At 38.2% G+C, this 24,087-nt stretch overlaps 1 protein-coding gene and 1 long non-coding RNA gene across 4 annotated transcripts; one reads left to right on the plus strand and one right to left on the minus strand.

The window, feature by feature from the left end:
* Window positions 1-1,054: 1,054 nt before the first annotated feature.
* LOC104425855 (putative 3,4-dihydroxy-2-butanone kinase) lies at window positions 1,055-7,879 on the minus strand. 3 transcript variants are annotated; one of them, XM_010038694.3, is made up of 21 exons: window positions 7,662-7,879; window positions 7,435-7,566; window positions 7,066-7,139; window positions 6,885-6,948; window positions 6,424-6,536; window positions 6,264-6,311; window positions 5,956-6,027; window positions 5,780-5,869; window positions 5,185-5,358; window positions 4,833-4,916; window positions 4,146-4,201; window positions 3,893-4,023; window positions 3,737-3,829; window positions 3,461-3,525; window positions 3,196-3,339; window positions 3,059-3,102; window positions 2,762-2,842; window positions 2,594-2,658; window positions 2,409-2,521; window positions 2,219-2,314; window positions 1,055-1,566 (listed from the first exon to the last, which is right to left on the minus strand). In XM_010038694.3, exons 2-21 carry the CDS (start codon window positions 7,472-7,474, stop codon window positions 1,441-1,443), a joined length of 1,773 nt encoding a protein of 590 aa, XP_010036996.1. In that variant the 5' UTR covers window positions 7,475-7,566; window positions 7,662-7,879; the 3' UTR covers window positions 1,055-1,440. The 3 variants fall into 3 exon arrangements, with proteins under 3 accessions (XP_010036996.1, XP_010036995.1, XP_018721348.1); XM_010038693.3 differs by having other exon boundaries at window positions 7,435-7,585; XM_018865803.2 differs by lacking the exons at window positions 7,066-7,139; window positions 7,435-7,566; window positions 7,662-7,879 and having other exon boundaries at window positions 6,465-6,536; window positions 6,885-6,922.
* An 11,945-nt stretch (window positions 7,880-19,824) lies between these two features.
* LOC120289505 lies at window positions 19,825-21,790 on the plus strand. The gene is made up of 2 exons (XR_005547519.1): window positions 19,825-20,027; window positions 21,472-21,790. It is a non-coding gene; the product is annotated as an uncharacterized LOC120289505 (long non-coding RNA).
* The last annotated feature ends 2,297 nt before the right edge of the window (window positions 21,791-24,087 follow it).

Below are 24,087 nucleotides of genomic sequence, written 5' to 3' on the forward strand. Positions count from 1 at the left end.
TAAGCGAAATTGGATGTAATTGGAGGTCTGGGAAGTTCACGCTTCATGCAATTTTCATATGTCGATCCCGTGAGTCCATCCATCGATTTTTGGATTTTTGCACGGTGGTACATCGAGGTCTTGGTTTACACCGATACGATAGGGTCGGATCATTCTTCTTGCCATATCCATTTTAATTTTGAATGGTTGATGATTCTGCCTACAAAAATAGCTTCGAAATTCATCCAGGACGGCTTGTGTAATCAAGCTCTTTTAGACGGTTTATGATGGAAGAAAACCTTTATTTGTAGGCTAATTTATTTCAGGGAATAGCGTATAAGAGTTGGTAGGTACTAATTAAAATTTTGAAGTCTAATGCAATCTCATTTGTTTTCGGAGTTAATTAAGTTCTAATATATATATGAGAGCAGTGGCAAATAATGAGCAACCATACCATCATCTTCATGACAACGTTTCCTGTTGAATTTTCAATCTTCCCTATACATTATTTGTGTAGAAAAAGAAAATCATTGAAAAAGAGCATATTCTAATAAAAAAAATAATCGAGATATTCCGCATGTTATAATTCTGATATCACGCACCCAACAAAGGGAAATTTCGATATCACGTGATCTATAAAATGGACCCTCTAAATTCTTGATGTTTTTGTTTGTAACTTGTAACCTTGCAACATCCTCTTGGAATTATTCCATGATTGAGGCGACATGTTTACCTTGTGCTCATACTTAACAGCATCATGATTTATGACATCACTTGTCATCTCAATTCCTGCTTTTGGTTATGTCTTGATGCTCGGTGTAATAACTCAAAAGACAAACACAAAGGAGGAGCCATGGACCAAATGATTCTCTCAGTGATTTTTGTAACTTTTGCAAAAAGTACGTAATAATAGTGATAATTATAGATCTTGATATATTTCTTCCCCAAGAAAGAATCTAGAGCTAACCTAATCATTTTTTTTTTTTAAATCTTTTTTGGTTGAAAGTAAATATTTCTTCATATGTCAAAATCTCAACATCAGACATGAAAGGTTCAAAATAAAGCAACAGCAAAGTAAAACAATAATGCTTTCATCTGGTGAGAAAAGATTTGTCTCAGCATCAAAATCATGGCTGATTCTAAATCTCGCATCATCACAGTAATTTCCTTCTTCAATAGCTACAGCTTGCTTAGTGGGTAGTGCACGCTTAAGTTTAGCTTCATCAACACCAACACCATATGGAAACACCAAAAATAGGTTGAATAGTACATCTAAATCTAGATCGGGAGAGGTTATATCTCTTTAACTACATACTGTTGCTATCTCACTGGTATCACTTGCTTACACTGTTTCAGGAGCAACAAAATGAAGAGAATCAAGCCATAAAGTAATCGGTCATTAGCTAGAACCCCGGTCATTTTCTGGTTTGTATAATTATAGCTTAAAAGGAACTTGAAAGATCAGGAAGCTGACATCCTTTCCTTGACAGCTGATGCAGCTGCCCTATACCATGAAGCCACGGCCATTGCACCTGGATCCGGAACTGATTGGAGGTTTGCCTCAGAGATATAAGATGCACGCCCAGCCTATACGAATAGTGTAATTATGAATTCACAATCTTTTACACAAAAATGTCAAGAAAATTGCATTGTCAACTATAAGTAGCATTAATTCCTTTGAGGTAGTCATGATGTTCTGTCAAAACTAAGCATTGATACTAAATCCTCGAGCATATTCTTCTGCACCTGAAATTAGAAAAGCTACACTGCAGATAGCAAACTCCGACATCTGAGACCTGAATCTAGTCAAGGTTACTTATCGTGATATGTGAACTTGTGACTGATCCTCTTGCTTTATGGTCTTATCCTAATGACGACCCTTGTGGTTTATAAAAGTCAGGATGCGATGAACAAATGCAAAGGTCACGTAAGCCCTCATCATTTTCTAATCCAACGTCCAGTGAATCTGAAGCAAACTCTGCAAGAAATGGCCTAAAAGTTTTTTGGCACCTTCAGATTTTGAAGTCCTTCACAGTTCACACTTATTGAGTAAGATGTCAGATATCCAATTCAGTTGAGTTAATCTTGTCTACTAACATTATCTCTTTAGTTGACAACAATTGTACAACTCAACAGTCAGCCCCATGCAGTTCCAAAGATATGCTGAGTAAAGATCTTTCTTGCAGATTTAGTGCCATTAAGTAGGCGAAGAAGACAGTGTTCTAATTAATTATATCACCTGTGCTTGCATCCCTTTTGTTGACTCTGCTCCAGCCAATGCTGCGTCAGATGAAAGAACAAATGCAGTTACAGGATCCACGCCGGCATCCAGCTTCTGTTGACAAAAGAAATTTTAAAAAACCAAGGGATTGTACAGTGAAAATGTCAACAACAGGGGGCAAAACAGCATCGCATTAGTTATCACTGACCTCATGAAGAACTCTAGACGCTGGAATCAAGGCATCCAACATTGTGCGGTAACCGGCACTTGCTCCTCCATACTTACTGATAGCATTGATGCCAGCTTCAAATGCTTCGGCCCCTGAATCAAGAAAAGGAGTGAGGCCAGGGTCATCAAACATATCAAAGTATCAGAAGTAGAGCGTAACCTCACATTGCTTAGGTGAAATAGCACTCCCTTTCAATTTTGCACTTACAGCCTTAGAGAATATGTTGTATCTGTTCCAAAAAGGGGAAAAGGGGGTTGCACACTTAGTTGGAATACACATGTAAACATAATATCCGACCCTCGTCTAAGAGAGAGCAAAGGAGAGTACATTACATGATCCCACTAGTTCCACCCATCACTCTCATGGATGTCCCGACCTCGTTTACTGTCTCTGCAGCATCATTGAGAGGATAGCTAGGAAGTAGAAGGAAACGAATAAAGTAATCAGTGCAAATATTCAAGGATTGGTGTTACCATCCAAAAGCTACTTATTTATTAGATAGGGTAACATTTCACTGCAATGAAAAAGTCATTTCATAATCGTGGCCTTTACTTGAACTTCATCAATGGCGAGAAGGTACAAGGAAAATCGAATTTCATGTAGTTGGACTAAGTTCTAACAGAACTCACTGGTTTTTCAAGTCCTCCAAAATAGCTGTTGCACCTTTAAACAACTGCAGAACAGGTAAATATTGAGCGGGAAGCCAAAAGGGTGGGAAGAAAAAATGTGCCAATGGCAAAGAAGAAGAAACTTTTAAAGGACTTACTGTTGACCCACAGTCAGCATCTCCTGCTTCGCCATCCCACTCATTCAACTGGTCTTTAATATCAATAACTGCTTTGGCTGCTGCTTCAATAGCTGCCTCAAGGAGCAGGCCCTGTTTGCTCAGCTCCCGTGGCCGACTTGATGACTAATCAGAATTAAATCATAATCAATGAGCTTTGATCAAGGAGATAGTCATTGATAAACTTCAAGAAGCATATGGCCGTTATAGAAAATCTCAAACTTCCTCTTGTACGCAAATTACATACCACATTCATAGCTTTTAAGGAAGATGGCGGCATTGGAACTGGAAACTTTGGTGTTGGGCGATTCCCTGCACGACAAACCACGATGAGCTCCATGATTGCCTTATAAAACTCATGTTGAACTAGTAATAGAAAAGCAACATGTTCTTGAAAGCATGCACATCTTCACTCTGAAGGTTGGTACCAACATCAGTAAAGTAGTTTTATTTCTTCTTGTTCTAACCATGAAATATAAGTACCAAGGAGGAGGAGGAGGGAAAAGCTTAAATGCACACGGACCATTAACTCCAACAGGCCATGCCGGAGCCTTAGTTGCAGCATCTAACCGCTGCAAAATTGATTCATCTGCCTTCATAATAGTGATTGAAAACCCTGATAGAAACATAACGATCAGAACTAGTCCATCAAAGTAATAGCACATAAAAAGTGACCGACCTGCCATATCGAGAGAAGTCATAAATGACCCAACATATACTCTATCAACAGCTAATCCATGTTCTAGCTGCAGTTTAGTTACTGTTTTTCCCGATGCAATCATGAGTTCCATAATCGGGGTGGCACCGAGCCTATAATTCAGAAATGAAGAGTGTAAGAGATGTTAAAGCTGCAATCCTATTGTCTAAACAGAATCTAAGAACTTCATGGTTATCCAGTACACCAGAAGACAAAGGTTAGAGAGTAGACTCACCCATTTGTCATAATAATCACCCTATTACCTCGTGAAATGGGGACATAGTTCGACTCCTGAGGAGATCAATCAATCAATCAGAGATTGTTAATTTATTTTAAATTCGTACTTCTGCCACATCCATCATGTGAAGAAATTTTCTAAGAGAGTACATAGAGTCATGGACAGAATATTCGAGGAAGAAAAGGACTTGTTAAATGATGGATATAATAGTAAAACTTGCAGAATCATAACTCAAACTAAATAAATGGGATCGTTTTCCCTAAGGTGTCGAAAAGTTCATCAAGGTATGTAGGACAAATTATGGCTCAAGAGAACTAGGAATGTCAAGAAACAATCGGGGAAAACTGTCCCATCTGTTCTTGAAGAATTATTCTCTCATATAAAAAAATCACCTGTTCAAGTAAAACAAGGCAATCCATTTTGCTTATAAAACAGAACTAAAGCAGAAACTAGTTTTGTTTAAGGTACTTGTATAAGTGGACAACAATGTATACAAGTACGTTCCGCGTGAATATGTTAAGACATGAGGTCAAGGCATTTAAAACTTCAGTAAAAATAATAATAACAATATTATAGAAACAGAGAGAGCCCAAGGAAAATGATTTTGAATAGAGTTAGAAAAAAGGAATATTTGCTTCACTTGATTTGCAACGAAATCCTTAGTACCCTAGTTAAAGGTCATACCGGTGACAATATTTTTGTCAAAACATGAGAAATCACCATGTCCACTGGTTGAATGTCAGCCACAGCCACACCTGGTTCTCCATGCTGTCAGAGAAGATTGTGCTATTTAGTCAAATAATTATATCGAGTTGAAACATAGCCAAAAGATTTCAGACAAGCACACACGCAAGAATGCTTGCATTAGAAGGGGACATTATAAAGGAGATGCTTCTCATGAATGATAGGGAAGCTCAACATAGCCTGAACTATGTGAGTAGTGGAGCCATTAGCCAGTATATCATTATCACTTACTGGTAAGCTTGTATTCGCTGCATGGTCATAAATATAATGCAGAGAATTCAAGATAACTCACGATTCCGAGGCCAAGTTCCATCTTTCCCGGTGCTAAACGATTTGAAGTAGCCTGACCTGGTAGAGTGCAAACGGATAATGCAACACCCATCGTCCCAATCATTTCTGATGCACGCTTCGCCTCTGCTGCAACATCCTTAAGTGAGAGCCCAGCTGCGGCTGCAGCTCCGGCAACCTTATATTGACAAATGAAAGCAAAGAATCATATCAATATTCTTCACTTTAACTACTCATAAACGTAGGGCAAGAAGTGTGGAGTCTCTCAACAACAATGAACCATAGATATTGCCAGATGCATGAAAACTTCAGAAGAATAATCCGAAAGGGATGTCCTTCTGACTTTCTTAATTAAAAATTTAAAAACTTTCTACAAATTGATTTGCTAAAACTGGAGATTCCTATGTTAAAGATCCATTACAACAAGAAAATACGAGAGTTTTTAAAGTTGACGTAGTCACTCGAATAGATGAAAGTGATGGTGGCAAAAATTAAGGATACAAGTGTGGACCATGAGAAGGGGAGAAGGAAAAGGTTCTTGTTTTGTGCCAAAAGGGACATTTAAAGCACAACCTTTCAGAGAGAAAAAGACCACAAACCTTGTGAACTAGAATAGTCCCTGCCAATCCTCTCCTCCCGACTATGCCTCGAGGGGGAGGTAAAGCACAATCATCTCCGACAATCACCATCTGCAATAAGGCATAACCTTTTGACACCAGTCTCCAGCATATGTTAAAATCACAATCACATCTGGAAGTAATTACAGGGGAAGTACCTCAACCATGTAACCTTCAGATTTAGCCAGCTCAGCAGCCAATCCAAAGTTCAAGCGATCACCTGTATAATTCTGCAAAAGGGAGATTGTAATCCTTCTTCTGTTAGATCTTCTGTTTTGGACAGATGTCATAGCACAAGGAAATAAGTACTTGTGGTCTATGCGGCTGCTAGAACTGCATAAACTCCCGGAATTTCCGTGGCAATGAAAGTGCCATTTACAAATTTTTTCGTTTTTCCATTGTGTACACAAGTTTACATGTATGCCAAAATACTCTATAAGGTGGTAGGATAAAGTAAAGGAAGTACCTTGACAATAAGTAGACACCCCATTGGACCAGTTACAGCTCGGATGCCCTGAAATATATACAATAGAGCAAAATGAATCTCATAGACAAGGAGACAAAACATAAAGCAAGAGATCCATGACATTTTCCTTGTTTAGTCATATAATCATGAGAAAACATACAGCTAGAACAGCATCAACTGGTGGAGAAGCAAAAACATCACCACATATTGCAGCTGCTAGCATCCCTTCACCCACGAATCCAGCATGAGCTGGCTCATGGCCGCTACCGCCACCTGACAAAGAAATAGCCTAGATCATCGAACTGGAGATTCTTATGCATAAATCATGGCCCGCTGTTGAAGTCCATCACTTTCCTTCTAAATGATTGAACTGTAAATGAATTAATTGGGTAGATGAAGTAGAAGCTGTGGGGAATGAGGAGTTGCGAACAGATCAATTGTTTCTAAATGAGAGGAAAAAAAGTGTTTCTGAATATAGAAACATTGGCAGGAACTGAAAGATAACAACTATATCACGTCGATGCCATGGACGTCACTGACAAAATAAGAATTCAAGAAAATCAATGCGCACAATTAGATTCTAAAACATTAACATAGAAATGCAGGGAAGACAACATTAACCTGATATAACAACGACCTTGTCATATGTAGCAGGCGAAATATCGGCCCGCAACACGACCTTCACCTGCATTTCCACCAATAGGATTGGAACGGTCGTGTGAGTCACTGAATAAACTGTAAGACTCATGAAAGAAGCATCCAAAAAAAATATATGTATATATATTACGGAAGTCGGAATCACCTCAGGAAAACCATCCAAGTACTGCAAATTGGGATAGGTTTCCACAAGACCCTCGATGAACTCGGTCACCACATCTGCAATTACATCAAACAGATGTAACGGATACATTTCCTTTCTGTTCCCTTTTCTCTTGTTTCATCCACGAGTGACACAGATAATTCATGTCATCGAAACGCTTAAATGCCGATAAAGACGTGAAATAACACGTCAAGGACAAAACAAAAAGATTAAACTCCTAAGATTTTAGCGACAACGTCATGCAAGATTACATCTTTCTGATTTACATCAAACCATGAACAGATCAAAGGCACCCAGGAACCAAAACGAAGCGACATGTCAAGAGGGCAGAAGAAGAAATCGTGTGCAAACCATCTGGGTCGTTGATGAGTTTCTTTGCCTGCGAAGCCATGTTTTTGCTGGAAAAGCTCAAAACTTCGAAGAGCGATGGTTCTGGTTGACTCAACGCCTATGCATCGAACAGTGACGAAGTCCCAGAGAAGGCTGTGATCGGCGACTATGGCTGGTTCAGATGTCAGTGTCAAACACGCTACGAATCTCGATATGCCACGCGAACCAAGAAAGAAGGGAGACCTCACCGCGCTTTCTGTTGGGTCAAACCTCACTGCGCTTCTTGAGTCGAGAGAAAATGTGGATTGCGTTACTTTCTGAGCACCTGGGAAGCGCCCCTTGCTTAAATTCATGTGCATCTTATCTCCATTTTTTTGTTCTGCTTTTCTGGGTAAAGCTTATGTCAGAATTTGTTTGCACGTGGATTGTGCTATTGAAGGGCAAACATTTAGTAGAAAATCTCAAGAAAAAGTCAGAGGATCCCTCTGATGATATGAGCTAGTTGAAAGCTAGTTCGCCATCGCTTGGAAAAGTGGGCATTTAATCGTATTTCTATTTAATTTTTTATGCACAAATTCAAGACCTTCTATTCAAAATAAACCTCTCTAAAAATTAATTCTCAAAATGCTTTACCCAAAAAAAAAAAAAATTAATTCTCAAAACAACTTGCCCGTTTGGTTCAACTTTGAGGAAGACTTTGCATTTCCTAGGTATCTTTGAGTGAATAGGCATTTTGGGAAAGCAAGTGTGTTTGAAAACTCATTTTTTGTGTATATTTTGCAAAACAAACTTTAAGATTAAAAAAAAAGGAAAAAAAGAAAAGAAAAGAAAAGGGAGGAGGAGATGCTGCGTGGAGAGGGGAAAATTGTGGGGGAGCCGCCCACTGTGAAGCTCGGCAGAGCGCCACCCTAGGCAGTGGTCATTAGGGACGCGCGACCCTCAAGCGGTGGTGGCGGTTGTCGGAGAAGCCCAACTCTCAGGTGGGGAAGAAGAAGACGAACATCAAAGAAAATTGGCGGGGAAGAAGAAAATGAACAGTGACTCAATGAACAGTGAAATCGCATCTCTAAAATGCCAATGCTCAAATCTTACTCATACTACATTCCATTCCAAACAGGACTTCTCACTAATAAATTATTCCTAAAATTACCTAGCCATCCTACTTATACTAGTCACTTTCTCTTCTCTCTTAAAAATTATAAAAATAGTTTCTGATATTTCTCACAATCTATAATATTTTTAGAATTAATCTATCATAAATAATTAAAATTCTCCATGTAATGCATCCATCATCCTCACAAGGTAAGCAAGGGGTCCTTGCTTGCTCAGTTCTTCACCTAGTTTCAATAAATGCTGATGCCACCAAAATTTACAGAAATCATGGATATATGAGGGCTCTTATGATACATGATCGCCTAAATAAGCATAAACTCTTCCTTTTAAATGCTCTTTCCAATTCGATGACCTAAAATTCCCTCATCTGCCTGTGCAAGCTGTCTAGCTGCCTGAACCTAATAGTTCTCTGGGACATTCAGTTTGCTGCATGAACGGTCAAGCTGGCCATGTCTCTTCTAACTGTCAACATTTGTAAGCCAGCAGCGGAATATTCAGGATTGGACACAAGCCGGTTGAGTAATATTAAACATTTGCAAGCTAGTAGCAGAATATGCAAAGGAAGAAGTAAAGCCAAAAAGATAGAAGAATGCTGATCATAATCAGTACCTCTCTTTCAAGATTTCTGGTGGCTCAGTAGGGCCTCCTGCTTCCACCAATATCTCTGATGTCAATGCAAAATCAACATAAGGAAGTTTGCTCCATTGGATATCTTGTGTTCCATAAGGACTTCAAAAGCCAGCTGTTCCAGATGAGGCTAAAAATGCCAGAAGCATTGTTGCTCTTTTTTGAAGCTTCAAGTCCTAAAAGTGGACACTAAGTGGAATTTCAATGAAGAGATGATTTTGTTTATACTATCATTAGTAGAAATTCTTGCTTAAAATACATATTGACGAAAAGAAGAAATGAGCCTTTTGCTGATATAAGTGCGATGTTGATGTATATCAAAGCATTTATAAAACAAAGAACACCTGAAAAACTATTCTTACTTGTATGCCACTTACCCTAGAAGATACACAATCTGCCAAGCCCTCAAGAATAAAATCAGATCCTCGAAAATTTGTCATTGTTTTGTCATTGTTGTAATCTATAGGAAAAGCACATTCTCTAATTTTATAACTGCAGAAGAACGTGTCCAAGATTTTTGGACCTGCAGATAATGTTAGAAACTTAAAAATGAAAGATGGGGTATGAACTTATGCTAGCAAAAAGCACATCTACCAAGCCCCATTTGCAAGGTCCAGGGCTGAGGCAACCATGCTAATTAACCTCAATCTGATCTCTTTAGTCTCAGCAAACCATGCTCATAGAATGAAGTACAAACTTCCTTCTTTAGGAGTGTCGAAATGCTTTCCAGAACCACTCAACATCCAAACCTATTCACTAGAAGTCAATTAAGTCAAGTCTAAAACAGAGTCAAATAATTGCTCATCTTGTTCTTGGCAATATACATATATATGTATATAGATATATACAAGTTGCTCATCCTAAAATTGTTCTAGTTTTTACAAGCAGGTGCAATCAGAGCTTACTTTTCCCTGTCCTCATAAGCACAGCCTTTTAGCAGAATCAAATTCACGACAGAAACAGCCTTTACCCTTACACATTCTCCAGTGTTCTTCTTGGACAAGTTGACGCATAAGTTCAGAGACAGAAACCCAGTCGTGAAAGGAGAACAACAGATGGCTCTTCTCAACTGAATTTCTGGATCAGAAGAGCTAAAGCCATGTGAACCATAGACAGCGTAAAATGTCTCATCGCAATTCACAGAAAGAGGGCGTCAACTGATATATTCACATTTGTTTGCAAAGCTCTTCTTGGATAGAAGTCCCTCTGCCAAGTCATTGTCCCTGAGTAGGGTGCACTGGAAAAATCATATTAAAGCCCATTAGCATCTAGTTATTGCTTAATTGAATTGAGTTAACATAACATCAAGGTACAAGGGATCTAGGCACCAATCATGTTACCGAGAAGGTATTTAATGTGACGGATACACTACTTAGCAGTTACACATGATGTAACAAATCAATTGAAAGTGAGATGCATACATACATGACATCAAGTAAAATGAGATTCGTATCACATGGGCAATGGTAATTGGTCGTCACACCACTTCGTTATTGTTTGTAGTGTATCCATTCAATAAAATTACTTTCTTCATGTCGCCATCATATGTTACATGAAAAGGTATCCTCACCACAAACTTTTCTTATCAGCATATAAAACAATTTCACCGTAGAGGTGGAAATAACGCATGAGTTAGATAGGCTAATAATTCCGTAAACTAAATATAAAATGTATAAGCAACTATTAAAATGTACAAACAAATACACGATGCTACCATGCATCAAATTACTGCCGGACAAGAGCAAGCAAACATCTGATGTCAAAATCGAAGATACTACTATTCAGAAAACTGAAGTTAAATGATGCATGAGAAGAATCAATTATATACTTTTGCCCACATTTCCTTTCAACGCCATGCTTCAGAATCGGGTGAAGTAGAGAGAGATAATATTAATAATAATAGACTTGAAGTGCTTCATTTCGATCTGAATCATGAAAATGGACCGAAGATCTCCTAAAAAATCACGGGCACCCTATGTTCATATACTATCGAACTCTCCGTTAGATTCAATATTAAGAATGCACAATGAAATTTGGTATAGAATCATTATATTTGGAATATTTAGTCTCCCAGATATAAGAAGAAGGTAGACTCCATGGTTCTCTCGGCCAACTCATCGGCCATATCTTGGTCTATTTCCTCTAGCTGATGAGCTGATGAATTCCAGCCCATGACACAGCCGAGAGTCTAGACGACATGCAAAACTCGCCCACGCCCGATCGACTGCTTCGAGCACCAGGGTCAGGTGGTAGATGCTTAGGCCATCGTGGCTAGGCACTCAAAAGGTGTCTCTGTAGGCCGTTTAAATGGCTTTCCAAGATCGACATAGCTAGAATCTCGAACATCTTAAAGGAGAAGACGAAGATTTGCGTACCTGATTTTGAATTCATAGTTCTTAGAGCAAAACAACAGCAATCCAAGCCTTTAATGCCGAAGATCTTCTCCTCTATGACCCTCGGTTCCTAGCTCGATGAGACCGCCACTCACAGTTTTCCTTATGTGAGGTGAGAGAGTTTTTCAGAAGAACGAGGGCTAGAGGAGGGACTTTAGCGCTATTTATTGAGTTTTGTATGGGCCCTCTCATCATGGGCCGGGCCCAACTCAGCTCACACAAGTCAGACCCATATTCAACTGTTAAGAAACTTTATATCCTACCTTATTAGATCAACTCCGTAAGAATGGTTAATTACAATCTCAATTAATGTAGCCCATATAAGGAAAATTCTTACATTCTTCCACTTGGACTATATTAATTGAGAACGTACTGTATGTGCGCACTTTTATTTTGATCTAGAGATAATTTTCAACAGTCAATCCGATTCTATAAAGTCTCCAACACTAGATCATGGCGGTAAACAGAGCCTTCCATAGTCACAAATGCTATCAACTTTATTGATATGCATTTAATATGGTTGTGTGGCAAATCGATAACGCCTCATAAAGAGTTTTACCTTATGTGTTATGCTCTTTGTTGGTCACTATTCTCTTACCTTAAGTATCACAAAAAAACCTGATGTGGCACTAGAGAACATCTTTATGGTTCTAATGAACCCACATATGTCTTATCTTTATGGTTAACCTTTTCTTTATGTGTAATTGAGACATATGTACAAGGCTAACATATGAATGTCCCTAGCCTTTACTCAAGATTTACACAGTATCTTAAGATTTTCCTTAGATATATGTACGCAACTCAATAACAGTTTATACAACATATATCTAAATGTTACATAAAGTAACAAAATATAGACTTAAACTTTATTAGAGCAAATCTGAAGTAGCTCCCACTAAACGATAGTATCCAGCGATTTTCCCAAGCCCATGTTTATGATATGTCGCTCAAATACACAGGGGCGTAGGCCTTTAGTCAGCGGATCTGCGAACATATCATTTGTGGGAATATGCTCTACTATAATGTCACCATTCTGTACCATTTTCTTTATGATAAAAAAATTTGACCTCTAAATGCTTAGACCCTTTAAGACTTTTGTTGTTATTGACAAATAACACAGCAAAATTGTTATCACAATATAACTGTATGGGTCTATTCACAAAATCAAATACGGTCAATTCCTTAATGAGGTTCCGAAACCAAATTGCTTGAGTAGCAATTGAAAAACATGCTATAAACTCCGCTTGCATGGTAGAGGAAGATATATATTTCTGTTTCTCACTTTTCCACGATACTGCGCCTCTTGCTAACATGAATATATATCATGTTGTCGACTTCCTATCATCCTCACAACCAGCAAAGTTTGCATCTGAATATGCCAACAATCGCAAATCATGGACATATTTATAAATCAGCATATAATTCCTTGTTCTTTTTAAGTATTTCAAGACCTTTTTGGCAGCAATCCAGTGATTGTGTCCTGGATTCGACTGATATCTGCCTAAAAGCCCTGTTACAAAGGCGATGTCTAGTCTGGTACAAACTTAAGCATACATGACACTTCCAAGTGCATTAGCATAAGGTATGTCCTTCATTTGGTCTTTTTCAAAATCTGATTGAGAACATTGTGAGAGACTTAACTTGTCACCCTTAACGACAGGAACAGTTCCTGGTTTACAATCCTGCATGTTGAATCTCTCCAAAATACGATCAACATAGGCCTTTTGAGATAAGCCCAACATACAACGAGAACGATCCCTATGGATTTCAATGCCAAAAACGAAAGATGCTTCACCCAAGTCTTTCATGTCAAAATTCTTCGACAACATTTGTTTTGTTTCACACAGCAATCCAATATTACTACTAGCAAGCAAAATATCATCCACATAAATTATAAGAAAAATAAATTTCCTCCCATTGACCTTATAGTATATGCACTGATCTACTCTTTTTTTGGTAAAGTGCACTAATCTACTTTGTTCTCAACAAAACCAAAAGAAGTAACAACATTGTGAAACTTTAAGTACCATTGTCTGGAAGTTTGTTTGAGACCATAAATAGCATTCTTCAGTTTACATACAAACTTACCTGAATCATTTGTTGCAAAACCTTCAAGTTGCACCATATAAATCTCATCAAGTTCTCAATTTAGAAAAGTAGTTTTAACATCCATTTGCTGTAATTCCATGTCAAAATGAGTTAATAATGCCATGATCACTCTAAAGGAGTCTGTGAAAGAGATAATTATTTTATATATTATTAAAAAGTGAAAAGGGTTACATATATATATGCTCATATGTGCTTAACCCCAATCATAACTAAGTTACTATTTTACCCTTATTACTCACAATATTTATCAACACTCCCCTCAAGTTGGGATATAGATATCAAATAAACCCAACTTGTTACATAAGATGCTCACTCTATTCCCCCGTAGAGATTTTGTAAAAATGTCCGCGAGTTGATCCTGCGACTTTGTGTGTTGTAGAATAACCTTACATTTCTGAACTTTTTCTCGCACAAAATGACAATCAACCTCAATGTGCTTAGTTCGCTCATGGAAGACTGGATTATATGCAATATGAATAGCGGATTGATTATCACAATATAGCATTGATGGATTTGACGGTGACATTCCAATCTCTGATAGTAACATTCTCAACCATAGTAATTCACTTGTCACATGTGCCATAGCACGATATTCAGCTTTAGCACTTGATCGAGAAACTACATGCTGTTTCTTGCTTTTCCATGCAACTCAATTACCCCCAAGAAACACACAATAGCCTGAAGTAGATCTCTTATCCACAGGACATCGAACCCAGTCAACATAAAAAAAGCGTGCAGTGTTTAGATGGCCATAATTCTTGAATTGTGGCCCTTTACCTGGCGCTCCCTTTAAATATTTGACGATTCGAAGTACAACATCCCAATGAGTGATACGAGGAGAACTCATGAATTGACTTAGTACACTAATTGCGAAGGATATATTAGGTCTTGTGATAGTAAGATAGTTTAACTTACCAACTAACCTTCGATACTTTGTTGGATCATGTAGTAATTCTCCATGTTCTACATCAAGTTTCATATTGGGATCCATAAGGGTATCGACTGACTTTACTCCAAGAAATCCAACTTCACCAAGGATGTCCGGTACATACTTTCGTTGCGATAAATTGATACCAGCATGTGAATAAGATACCTCAATACCAAGAAAGTATCAAAGACGTCCCAGATCTTTAGTACTGAATTCTTTATGCATAAATTGCTTAAGTTTGTTGAATACCACTTGAATCACTGCCAGTAATGATGATATCATTCACATATACAACTAGAAGGATACAGCTAGTTGAAGACACGGAGCTGAAAACTGAATGATCTACCTAACACCGCTTTAATCCAAATTTGATAACCGCATCACTAAATCTACCAAACCAAGCAAGATGAGATTGTTTAAGTCCATACAAAGTTTTGTGTAAGCGACATACCACATTCTCCACCTGAGCAATAAACCCAGGTGGTTGCTCCATGTAGACCTTCTCAGCCAGATCACTATGTAAAAAAACATTTTTCACATCCAATTGATGAAGGATCCAGTCAAATTACACAACCAATGAAATAAAAACACGGACATAAGGAATTTCGGCCATGGGAGAGAAGGTGTCATTATAGTCGACACCACAAGTTTGAGTATATCCCTTCGCAACTAACCGTGCCTTCAATTGATCAAGAGTACCATCCGGGTGAACTTTAATAGTGAAAACCCAACGACAACCAACAGGTTGCTTATTAGTAGGTAAGGAAGTAAGCTCCCAAGTGCTTAACCCTAATCATAACTAAGTTACTATTTTACCCTTATTACTCACAATATTTCTCAACAGAGTCTTTAGAAGAAACTGGAGAAAATGTTGCTTCAAAGTCTATCCCTTCTCTTTGACTGAAGCCCTTGGCCACAAGTCTAGCTTTAAATTTCTCAATCTTTCATTTTGAATCTCTTTTAGTCTTATAAACCCACTTGCAACCTATGGGCTTACAACCTTCCGGTAATTCAACAAGCTCTCAAACGCCATTATATTTCATAGATTGCATCTCATCTCTTATTGCATCCAACCACAAATTGGATTGAGGACAGGAAACAACGTCTATATAAGTCACTGGATCTATAATGCAACCTATATTGTAATCATGTTCTCCTAAATAGACTATATAGTCTGGTGGTATCGTTGAACGTCTTTCCCTAGCAGACCTCCTAAGTGGAGCCACTGTAACTTCATTTTGAGTTTGAGGAACTTGAAGGATTTCATCTGTGGCTGTTTCATCAATAGGATTCTCAGTGTTAATAGGTTCAGTTTGTGGCACAATAGGCTCCATAATCATTCTCATAGGTAAGGAGAAAGACATAGCAGGTCTCGTCATGTTGTCATGTTTACTAATTTGTGAGCAATCATGCTCTTCGGCTACATCAAATTCCAGAAACTTGGCCATTTGTGATTCCACAATCGTTGTTCCTCTACTTGGATTATAAAACTGATACCCCTTCGAATGTTCTGAGTAAGATACAAAGTAGCATCGAGTGGTTTTAGCCTCCAACTTACCTAATGTTGGATTATACAATCTTACTTCTGCAGGACATCCCCAGACCTTGAAATGATTCAAATTTGGTTTGTGTTCAGTCCATAACTCAAAAGGAGTCGATATAACAGCTTGGTAGGAACATGATTCAATATATAAAGGGTTGTTTTTAAAGCCTCACCCCATAAAAAGTTAGGCAAATTAGTCATACTCATCATACACCTTACCATATCCATGAGAGTATAATTGCGCCTTTCAGCCACACCATTCTGTTCAGGACTTCCAGGCATTGTGAACTGAGTCACTATTACAGAATCTTCTAAATATTTAGCAAATGGCCCTTTAATTTGCCCAACATTACCATGTCTACCGTAATATTCTCCACCTCGATTAAATCTAACCACCTTTAGTACCTTTCCTGATTGTTTCTCAACTTCAGTTCGAAAAATCTTGAATTTGTTAAGAGATTCATACTTTTCCTTAATTAGGAATAGGTAACCATATTGAGAATAATCATCGATAAACATGATGAAATAAAAATTTCTACACAAAGTTGCAGTATAGGGTCCATTGATATCGGTGTGAATGACTTCTAGTAAGTCAGAACTTCGAATTGCGGTTTTCTTCTTTATCTTAGTCATCTTTCCTCTACAACAGTCTATGCAAGTCTCTAGGTCACCTTTAAGAGTAGGCATGATGTGTGTCCTTATCAGCCTTTCTACTCTTTTTTTAGATATGTGACATAGTCGTTTATGCCATAATACCTAAATTGTTCCTTAGGTAGAGGTTTTTGGAAACAACATTTTCAACTGTATTAGCGACGTATATATCATTAGGAGATAAACACAATCTGTACAATCCATTAAACATATTGCAGCACCCAACTTTATTTGAACTAAAGAACATGGATACAATATTGTTTTTTATTTCAAAAGAGTAACCACACATATCCAAACATGATACGGAGACTAAGTTCCGTTTAAAGGAAGATACATAAAAGGTGTTTCTCAACATCATATTAAAACCAATATCTAAAATCAAAATGACATCTTCCACAAACTCAACGACGATCTTCTCGTTGTTTCCAATAGTGAGCTTTGATTCATCTTGATTTGGCATCATTCTATTTGTGAATCCCTGTATGGTAAATGCAACATGATTAGTTGCACCACTATCTAGCCACCAAGAACTGGATGGGGCTTTAGATAGGTTGGATTCACAGACAAGTATCAAAGAATCATTACCTTTATGCTCATTTTTAGACAACCAAGCTTTATATTTATCGCAGTATTTCTTTATGTGTCTCATCTTCCTACAAAAGTAGCAAATGACACATTCCCTTTTAAAAGGTGCCTGTTTAGGAGCCACTATGGTGGAGGGGCCAACAGCTTCAGGATTTTCTCTCTTAGAAGCTATATTGTTAGAAGCGTCTATGGCTTTAGGACTTCCTCTATAATGTGCAATCCATTTACCCTTTCTGTTGGCAGAACTAGAAGCATATATGGCAAGATGCCCTCTATCTTTCTTCAGTTTCTCTTCCTCTGCCACCACTCTAACTATAAGGTCATTGATTGACAAATCTTCATTTTGCGAACTAAAGTTCATCTTGATAATTCCATAATTAGGAGGAAGAGAATTTAATGCTTGATGCACAATGCAAGCTTTAGGGATCTCAACCTGAAGAATTCAGAGTTTTATCGAAGATCTATCATCCTAAGCACATAATCTCTAACTCCAGTCGAACCATCATACCTCATATTAAAGAGTGATTGCATAAGTGTACCTATCTCGGCATTGGAAGAGACACGATACCTAGCCTCCAAAGCTTCCATCATTTCCTTAATAGTATAGTTAGTTGGCAAGCCACTCATCAAATGTTCATGAATTGACTGTTTCATAATGAGCAAGCAAATTCTATTACTCTTTTCCTATGCAACAAAACGTACTTTCTGGACTTTTGTACTCACATCAGTAAGGTCTACCGGCCTATTCTCAGTAAGAGCAATATGAACATCTACCAACTCCATCTCAAATAGAAAATCCTTTTTCCATTTCTTAAAGTTTGATCCAGTAAAAATCTTAATCACAATGAAATTGTCATTTATAGAGAAGGTGACTGATTATACAAGCAATACATATAATTAGCATCATGAGAGTGCTAAGTACACATCTCAAGAGCTACATATATCAACATATAAGCACATTTGGACATAATACATGACATGCAATTGATACTCTTCACATGACAGTGGTCCATGAAAATTGTAACAGTTTGATTTTCTACTTCTATTTTCAATGAAATAAATCGGACTTTTTATTGACGTGTTTATAGTGTTATTCTCTGAGTTGATCACTCATGAAATAACTACACTAGTCGGAAAAGTTAATAAAAGATTTTGATGCAACAAACTTGAGAATTCGATTAGGAATCGACTGCTCAACCGTGTTAGTTTACAATGATCATTTCGGCACAGTCGAAAATCTATCAGAGACTGGAAATAGGTCGATTCGATAGAGATATATAATTAAGCATGGGTGATTCCATCTAATTACAAAATTATCATCGATCAGCATTAAACCGATTTTTGTGTTGTTTTGGTACCTTGTGCTCATAATTGAAACCTCGAGATTTTTTATGACAACCAAGAGTTGTCAATGCGTCGAAGATGTACATTGTGGCTTGGGAATAATCGACCGGGTCATTTGCACCGAAAATTCCCAAAAACTACCCGATAGTTTAGGTTGCGTTAAAATCACATTTGACTGAAATTAACCGAGGAAATGATGCTAATTTCAGAAATTGAGAATTTTCATGTGTCACAATTAATCCTAGGGATATTGTTGCATCTTTTCAAAATGTATTGATGACGGGAATAGTTAGTGAAAAATGCAAATGCGGCAAATTAAAAGAATAAGAGAAATGCCATATTTTAAATGGGTTGTTAGTCCTTAATGTGCAACTAATGGACTTAAGAATTATAAGAGTAAATTGAGGGCTCATCTTGGTTAGTAAGGTTATTAAATGGCCAAGCAAAAGAAAGGAAAAATGAAGAGTAGAAACAATGGAATTCGGATGCATTCATGTAAGGGAGAAATTCACTTGCATTTGAGTCTCATTTGAAGGGGGTAAGTGTGTTTGAGTGGGGTGGGCCTCTCAACAATGAAAGGAGAGAGTTTTTCCATAGAAAAAGTATTAAAGCTTTTGTGGAAAAAAACAAAAAGGCTGTGGAAATGTGAGAGGAGGGACCTTGATGGTCTTTTTTCCTCCCCCTCCTTTTCCCCTCCGTGCCATCCCCTTCCCCTTCCTGGCACTATGCGACTATTCTCTTCTCTCTCCCCCTTTCTCTTTATTTTCCTTTCCTTTCTTTTCCCTCAATCGAAAAGCTTGTCTTTTCTTTTCCCTATCTCTTTTTCTTCCGCACATATTTCTTCTCCCTTGTTGCCATGCACCTGTCTCCCTCTTTCCTTTCCTTTTCATTTTCTTTTTCCCTTTCATTTTTCAACCGTGCAAGCTGTTGTTTTCTTCTTCTTTAAACGTGCAATCCCCGTTCCTGCTCCCTCTTGGATAACAAACCAGCGACTAAGAAAATGGAGGAAGACGTGGTCTTGACGTTACAAAATTCCTGGACCCACAGAAGCTTTAACTTAACTACTACCATATTTTATATCTCTTGGTCTTGGAGTTCAAGTGATGATAAAACTCCCTCACCAGCAGGAGAATAGCTCAGCCACTAAACACCACGTTTGTTTCCCTCTATCGAAAATTTTGTAATTCCGTATGTTACTGTTGCAGTCGCACCGCAGCACACCCCTCTGCCGTTTCAGCTCAACCCCATCATCGAGAGACCCAAGGTTCGTCTCTGTGTTGCTGTCTAGCCATCAGCAATAGCCACCTTTAGTTTTAAATAGGTGAGTTGTTCTCCTAAAACTGGAATAGGAGTTGTGTACCTCTGTTTATGGGTTTGAAATTAGTTTAGAAAGGTTTAGATAAGATTAAAGATAGTTAATATTAGTTTAAAAATGTTAGATTAGTTATAGAAATGCTTAGTCTTAGTTTAAATAACAAGATCAAAACCGTAGAAGACAGTTTGGCCAAGAACAGAGACTCTGTTTCAGAACTGATTTCTAGGCGCGTGCAGTTTGTTATTTTTGTAGATGGAGATTGGTTGTGATTTTGAAGTAAATTTATTATAAGAAAATGTTTTAAACACCTTAAATTATAACATATAATTTTTTTCAGAATTTTTAGAAATTAAAAAGAAGACGATTTTAGCTTCGTTAGCTTCAAATAGAAAGTTGGACTGCACTAGAAAGCCTGGCTTGTAAGAATTCTATGGGTCTTTACTAATATTTAGAGTTTGAATTTTCAAATGATGCCTTCATAAAAGTTGTTCGTTATGTCTTCTAATTTAACATACTCGAATTTCAAATCAAACGGACTTGTTTCAGACCCCGATTTAAGCTGATTTCGGAAAACATAATCGCTGAAAACCGGACCGGTTTTAGTGCTAGATTGAGTAAATTACTAAGCCGAATCTAGAGAGATCTGGACCTCGGTGTCTTCATGAAAATTATTAGGTTACATGTTCTTTTTTACATGTTCAAGTTTGAGAATTTTTCGAACTCGTTTGAGATGATTTCTAATATTAAACTAAGAAATGCACAAAAGGACAATTTCTGCAAATTATGGTTAGTAGTTAATTGCAACTGTTCTCAAGATGTTCTTGCTGGAAATTTGCTTAATTGATATTGTGATGAAATATGCAATTGATTATTGAATTGTGATATTGGGTGAATACATACATGACATGAGATTCCGTTATGAGCTTTTGGGGCCGGACGATACTCCTTCGGAAATGTCTCAAGTCAATGGATGTCGGTCGCAGTGGATGCTAGATCGATACTCCTAATCGGAATGCCATCTAGATGTAGATATTGCCATGCTCAATGTGTGAGACGATGCCCAGCCATGCCTGATGACTATTATATGTTGGGTTGAATTGTTGAGACGCATGAATAATTGAAAATGAGGGATCTAATAAGGAGACGAAATTGTGTGATGCGGTATGGGACGTGCCACAACAATTTAGTCTGGCAATTGGGGCCCCGTGTACTTGCATTGATATTTATGTCATTGCATATACTTATGTTAAGGTATTCATATGATGTATGAACTCAATATTGTTATGTATGATTTGATTGACTCTAATATGCAGGGAAATGCTAGTATTAAAAGAGTGGTGAGAAACGCGACTAGGTTGCTTGTAGAGTGTACTATTTTTTTACTCGGGATTTTTAGGGAATTAACTCGTTGAGATGTGATCTCACTCGGTTGTGGGCTAAAATTTTTCAGGTTCCTAGATGAAGGGATTTTCAGGAGATGTATAGGGAGTCGAAGGAAGTGAAAGTTAGGTCTTGGTTTAGTTTCTGTCAGGAGTCGATGGGTCTTCCATCTAGTTTGGACACTGGGTGACAGCTACGTTTTTGTTATCGAGAAGTCTAACGGGATCGATTGGGACCCTGTACCCATGGACGAGAAGCTCGGAATATAGATAGCCTAAAAGCTTTTCTTTTTGAAACAAATCCTTATCATGTTAGACTTTTATGTGTGTAAACACTCTTGTAAAAATATGTGTGTTTAATGTAAATATAATCCTATATTTGTTATCCCATCTTTGTGTTATTTGGAGGCTATTATTACGTTTCCGCCTATGAAATAAAATAATGGGTCAGCAACCATTCTTAGGAGGTTGCAAACTTTCGTCGACCATTGCAGGATGTGCATGCGCCCGAGGTTCGGGTCGTGACAAAAATATATTCTAACATTTCGCGAATTCACCACCTTTGAGTGCATGAACCACTAGGGTTAGTTACTCTTCAACCATATGCTATATATGTATCCCTCCATAAACTAACGCACAAGCACCTTCTTTGGGAGTATAACATGCATCAGAACTGGAGACATCCCATTACGATATGAACAATGTTTCTCAAATCTAATCAAGTATGCCATTTTGGCAGTCACAACTCAACTGAATCATCGAAATTCTCTCATACTAGAGATATAATTTTATGACTCACATTCATCTTTCACATGTGATTTTAGACTTGATGACATTTGCTGTTTGTCACTAAAATCACAACTTGTGCTAATTGTATTGCTCCATCCAATAATACAAACTATTAATAAATCAATACTATATATATTCCTAAAGTGATGATAGAATCATAAGCAGAAAATTGTATTTTCCAAACCATGCAAAATATTCCAAAATTATATCAAAATTCACATCTTTATGGCTTTACACACAATTTCATATTTTTAAAGGCATCAAACAATGCAAATAAATATACCACAAGATAGGAAATTCACATACGAGCACGCCCATATTAACCACACGCTAAACGGACGTCACACGCGCCCTCACGCGCCGCTAGAGTGTGCGGCGCGTGAGCGGCATTCGCTAGCGTCCTGAAACCGACTCGAAGCCGGTCCGACCGGTCAATGAGTCAAACCAGTCAACGGTCCGACCAGTCAACGGTCAACCAGGTTGGGTCAATTGGTCAACTCGGGTCGGGTCAACCTGGTCAACTCGAGTCAAGTCTGTGGTGACGTCATCGGTGACGTCACATGCCACGTGGCGGTCGCATGTAAGGCGGCTTATGTGACGTCATCAATGACACGTGTTGGCGGTGGCGAAGTCGGCGGGATGATGTCATGATGACATCATCACTTTTGAGGCAGTCCATGAGTCGGTGTGCATGGCGCACGCGCGCGAGGCCACGTGGCAGTCCACATGTTGGCATGCGTGCGGTGGCGCGACGGTGCATGTCGCCAACTCCTAGCACTGCCTGGGCGCATGGCAGCTCGTGAGGTCAATTCCGGCATCTTTTGATGACGTTCTACCCACCAAATTGCTCGTACAGACGAGGAGAAGCCATATGTGTGATAAAAATTCACTTTCATCGGACTAAAAATCATGAAAAACGAACAAAACGTTCCAAGCTTAAGTCAAGTTTGAAATGGGTATAGACATTAGATTTGACCTCTATCAGAGACATGCTACCCACAAAAACACTCAGCTCGACAAAATGAATCCAAATATACAGTCAAAATCAAATTTCAACAGATAAATTCTTTGAGTTCTAGTTTATGCCAGCTCCGATACCAAATGTAGGCCGTTTAAACGGCTTCCCAAGATCGACATAGCTAGAAACTCGAACATCCTAAAGGAGAAGACGAAGATTTGTGTACCTGATTTTGAATTCATAGTTCTTGGAGCAAAACAATAGCAATCCAAGCCTTTAACGCCAAAGATGTTCTCCTCTATGACCCTCGGTTCCTAGCTCGATGGGACCGTCACTCACAGTTTTCCTTATGTGAGGTGAGAGTTTTTTGGAAGAATGAGGGTTAGAGGAGGGACCTTAGCGCTATTTATAGAGTTTTGGACGTGCCCTCTCATCATGGGTTATGCTCAATTCGGTTCACACAAGCCAGGCTCATATTCGACTGTTAAGAAACTTTATATCATACCTTATTAGATCAACTCCAAGAACGGTTAATTACAATCTCAATTAATATAGCCCATATCGGGAAAATTCTTACAGTCTCTCCATTGCTTATCCAAGTGAGTGCCTCGGAAATGTCTTGGTTCGGATTTAAGGAGCTCTTTTGAGTTTCCTGGTTATGGTTAGATTATACTCCATATAGAGAATATCAAATTTAACCAGAGAGTATATTTTATGTATATAGAGTCAGGAATACAATTCTGTATTTAAATTGCTCGATTGTGATTGTAGAACGTTACTAGAAATTCAGGCAGATCGACCCAATCGTCAACCCTGTATTCGTATGTTCCTATTTCACAACTTATGCAATGTAGTCTGCTTAAAACTGCAGATACATAGAACTGTGAGCTGGAGGTCTACTCCAATGCTTACGATGAACAAGGTCCTCTTCTCTTCTCTT

This window comes from Eucalyptus grandis, chromosome 11 (assembly GCF_016545825.1).
Source record: "Eucalyptus grandis isolate ANBG69807.140 chromosome 11, ASM1654582v1, whole genome shotgun sequence".
NCBI classification, from domain to species: Eukaryota; Viridiplantae; Streptophyta; class Magnoliopsida; order Myrtales; family Myrtaceae; genus Eucalyptus; species Eucalyptus grandis.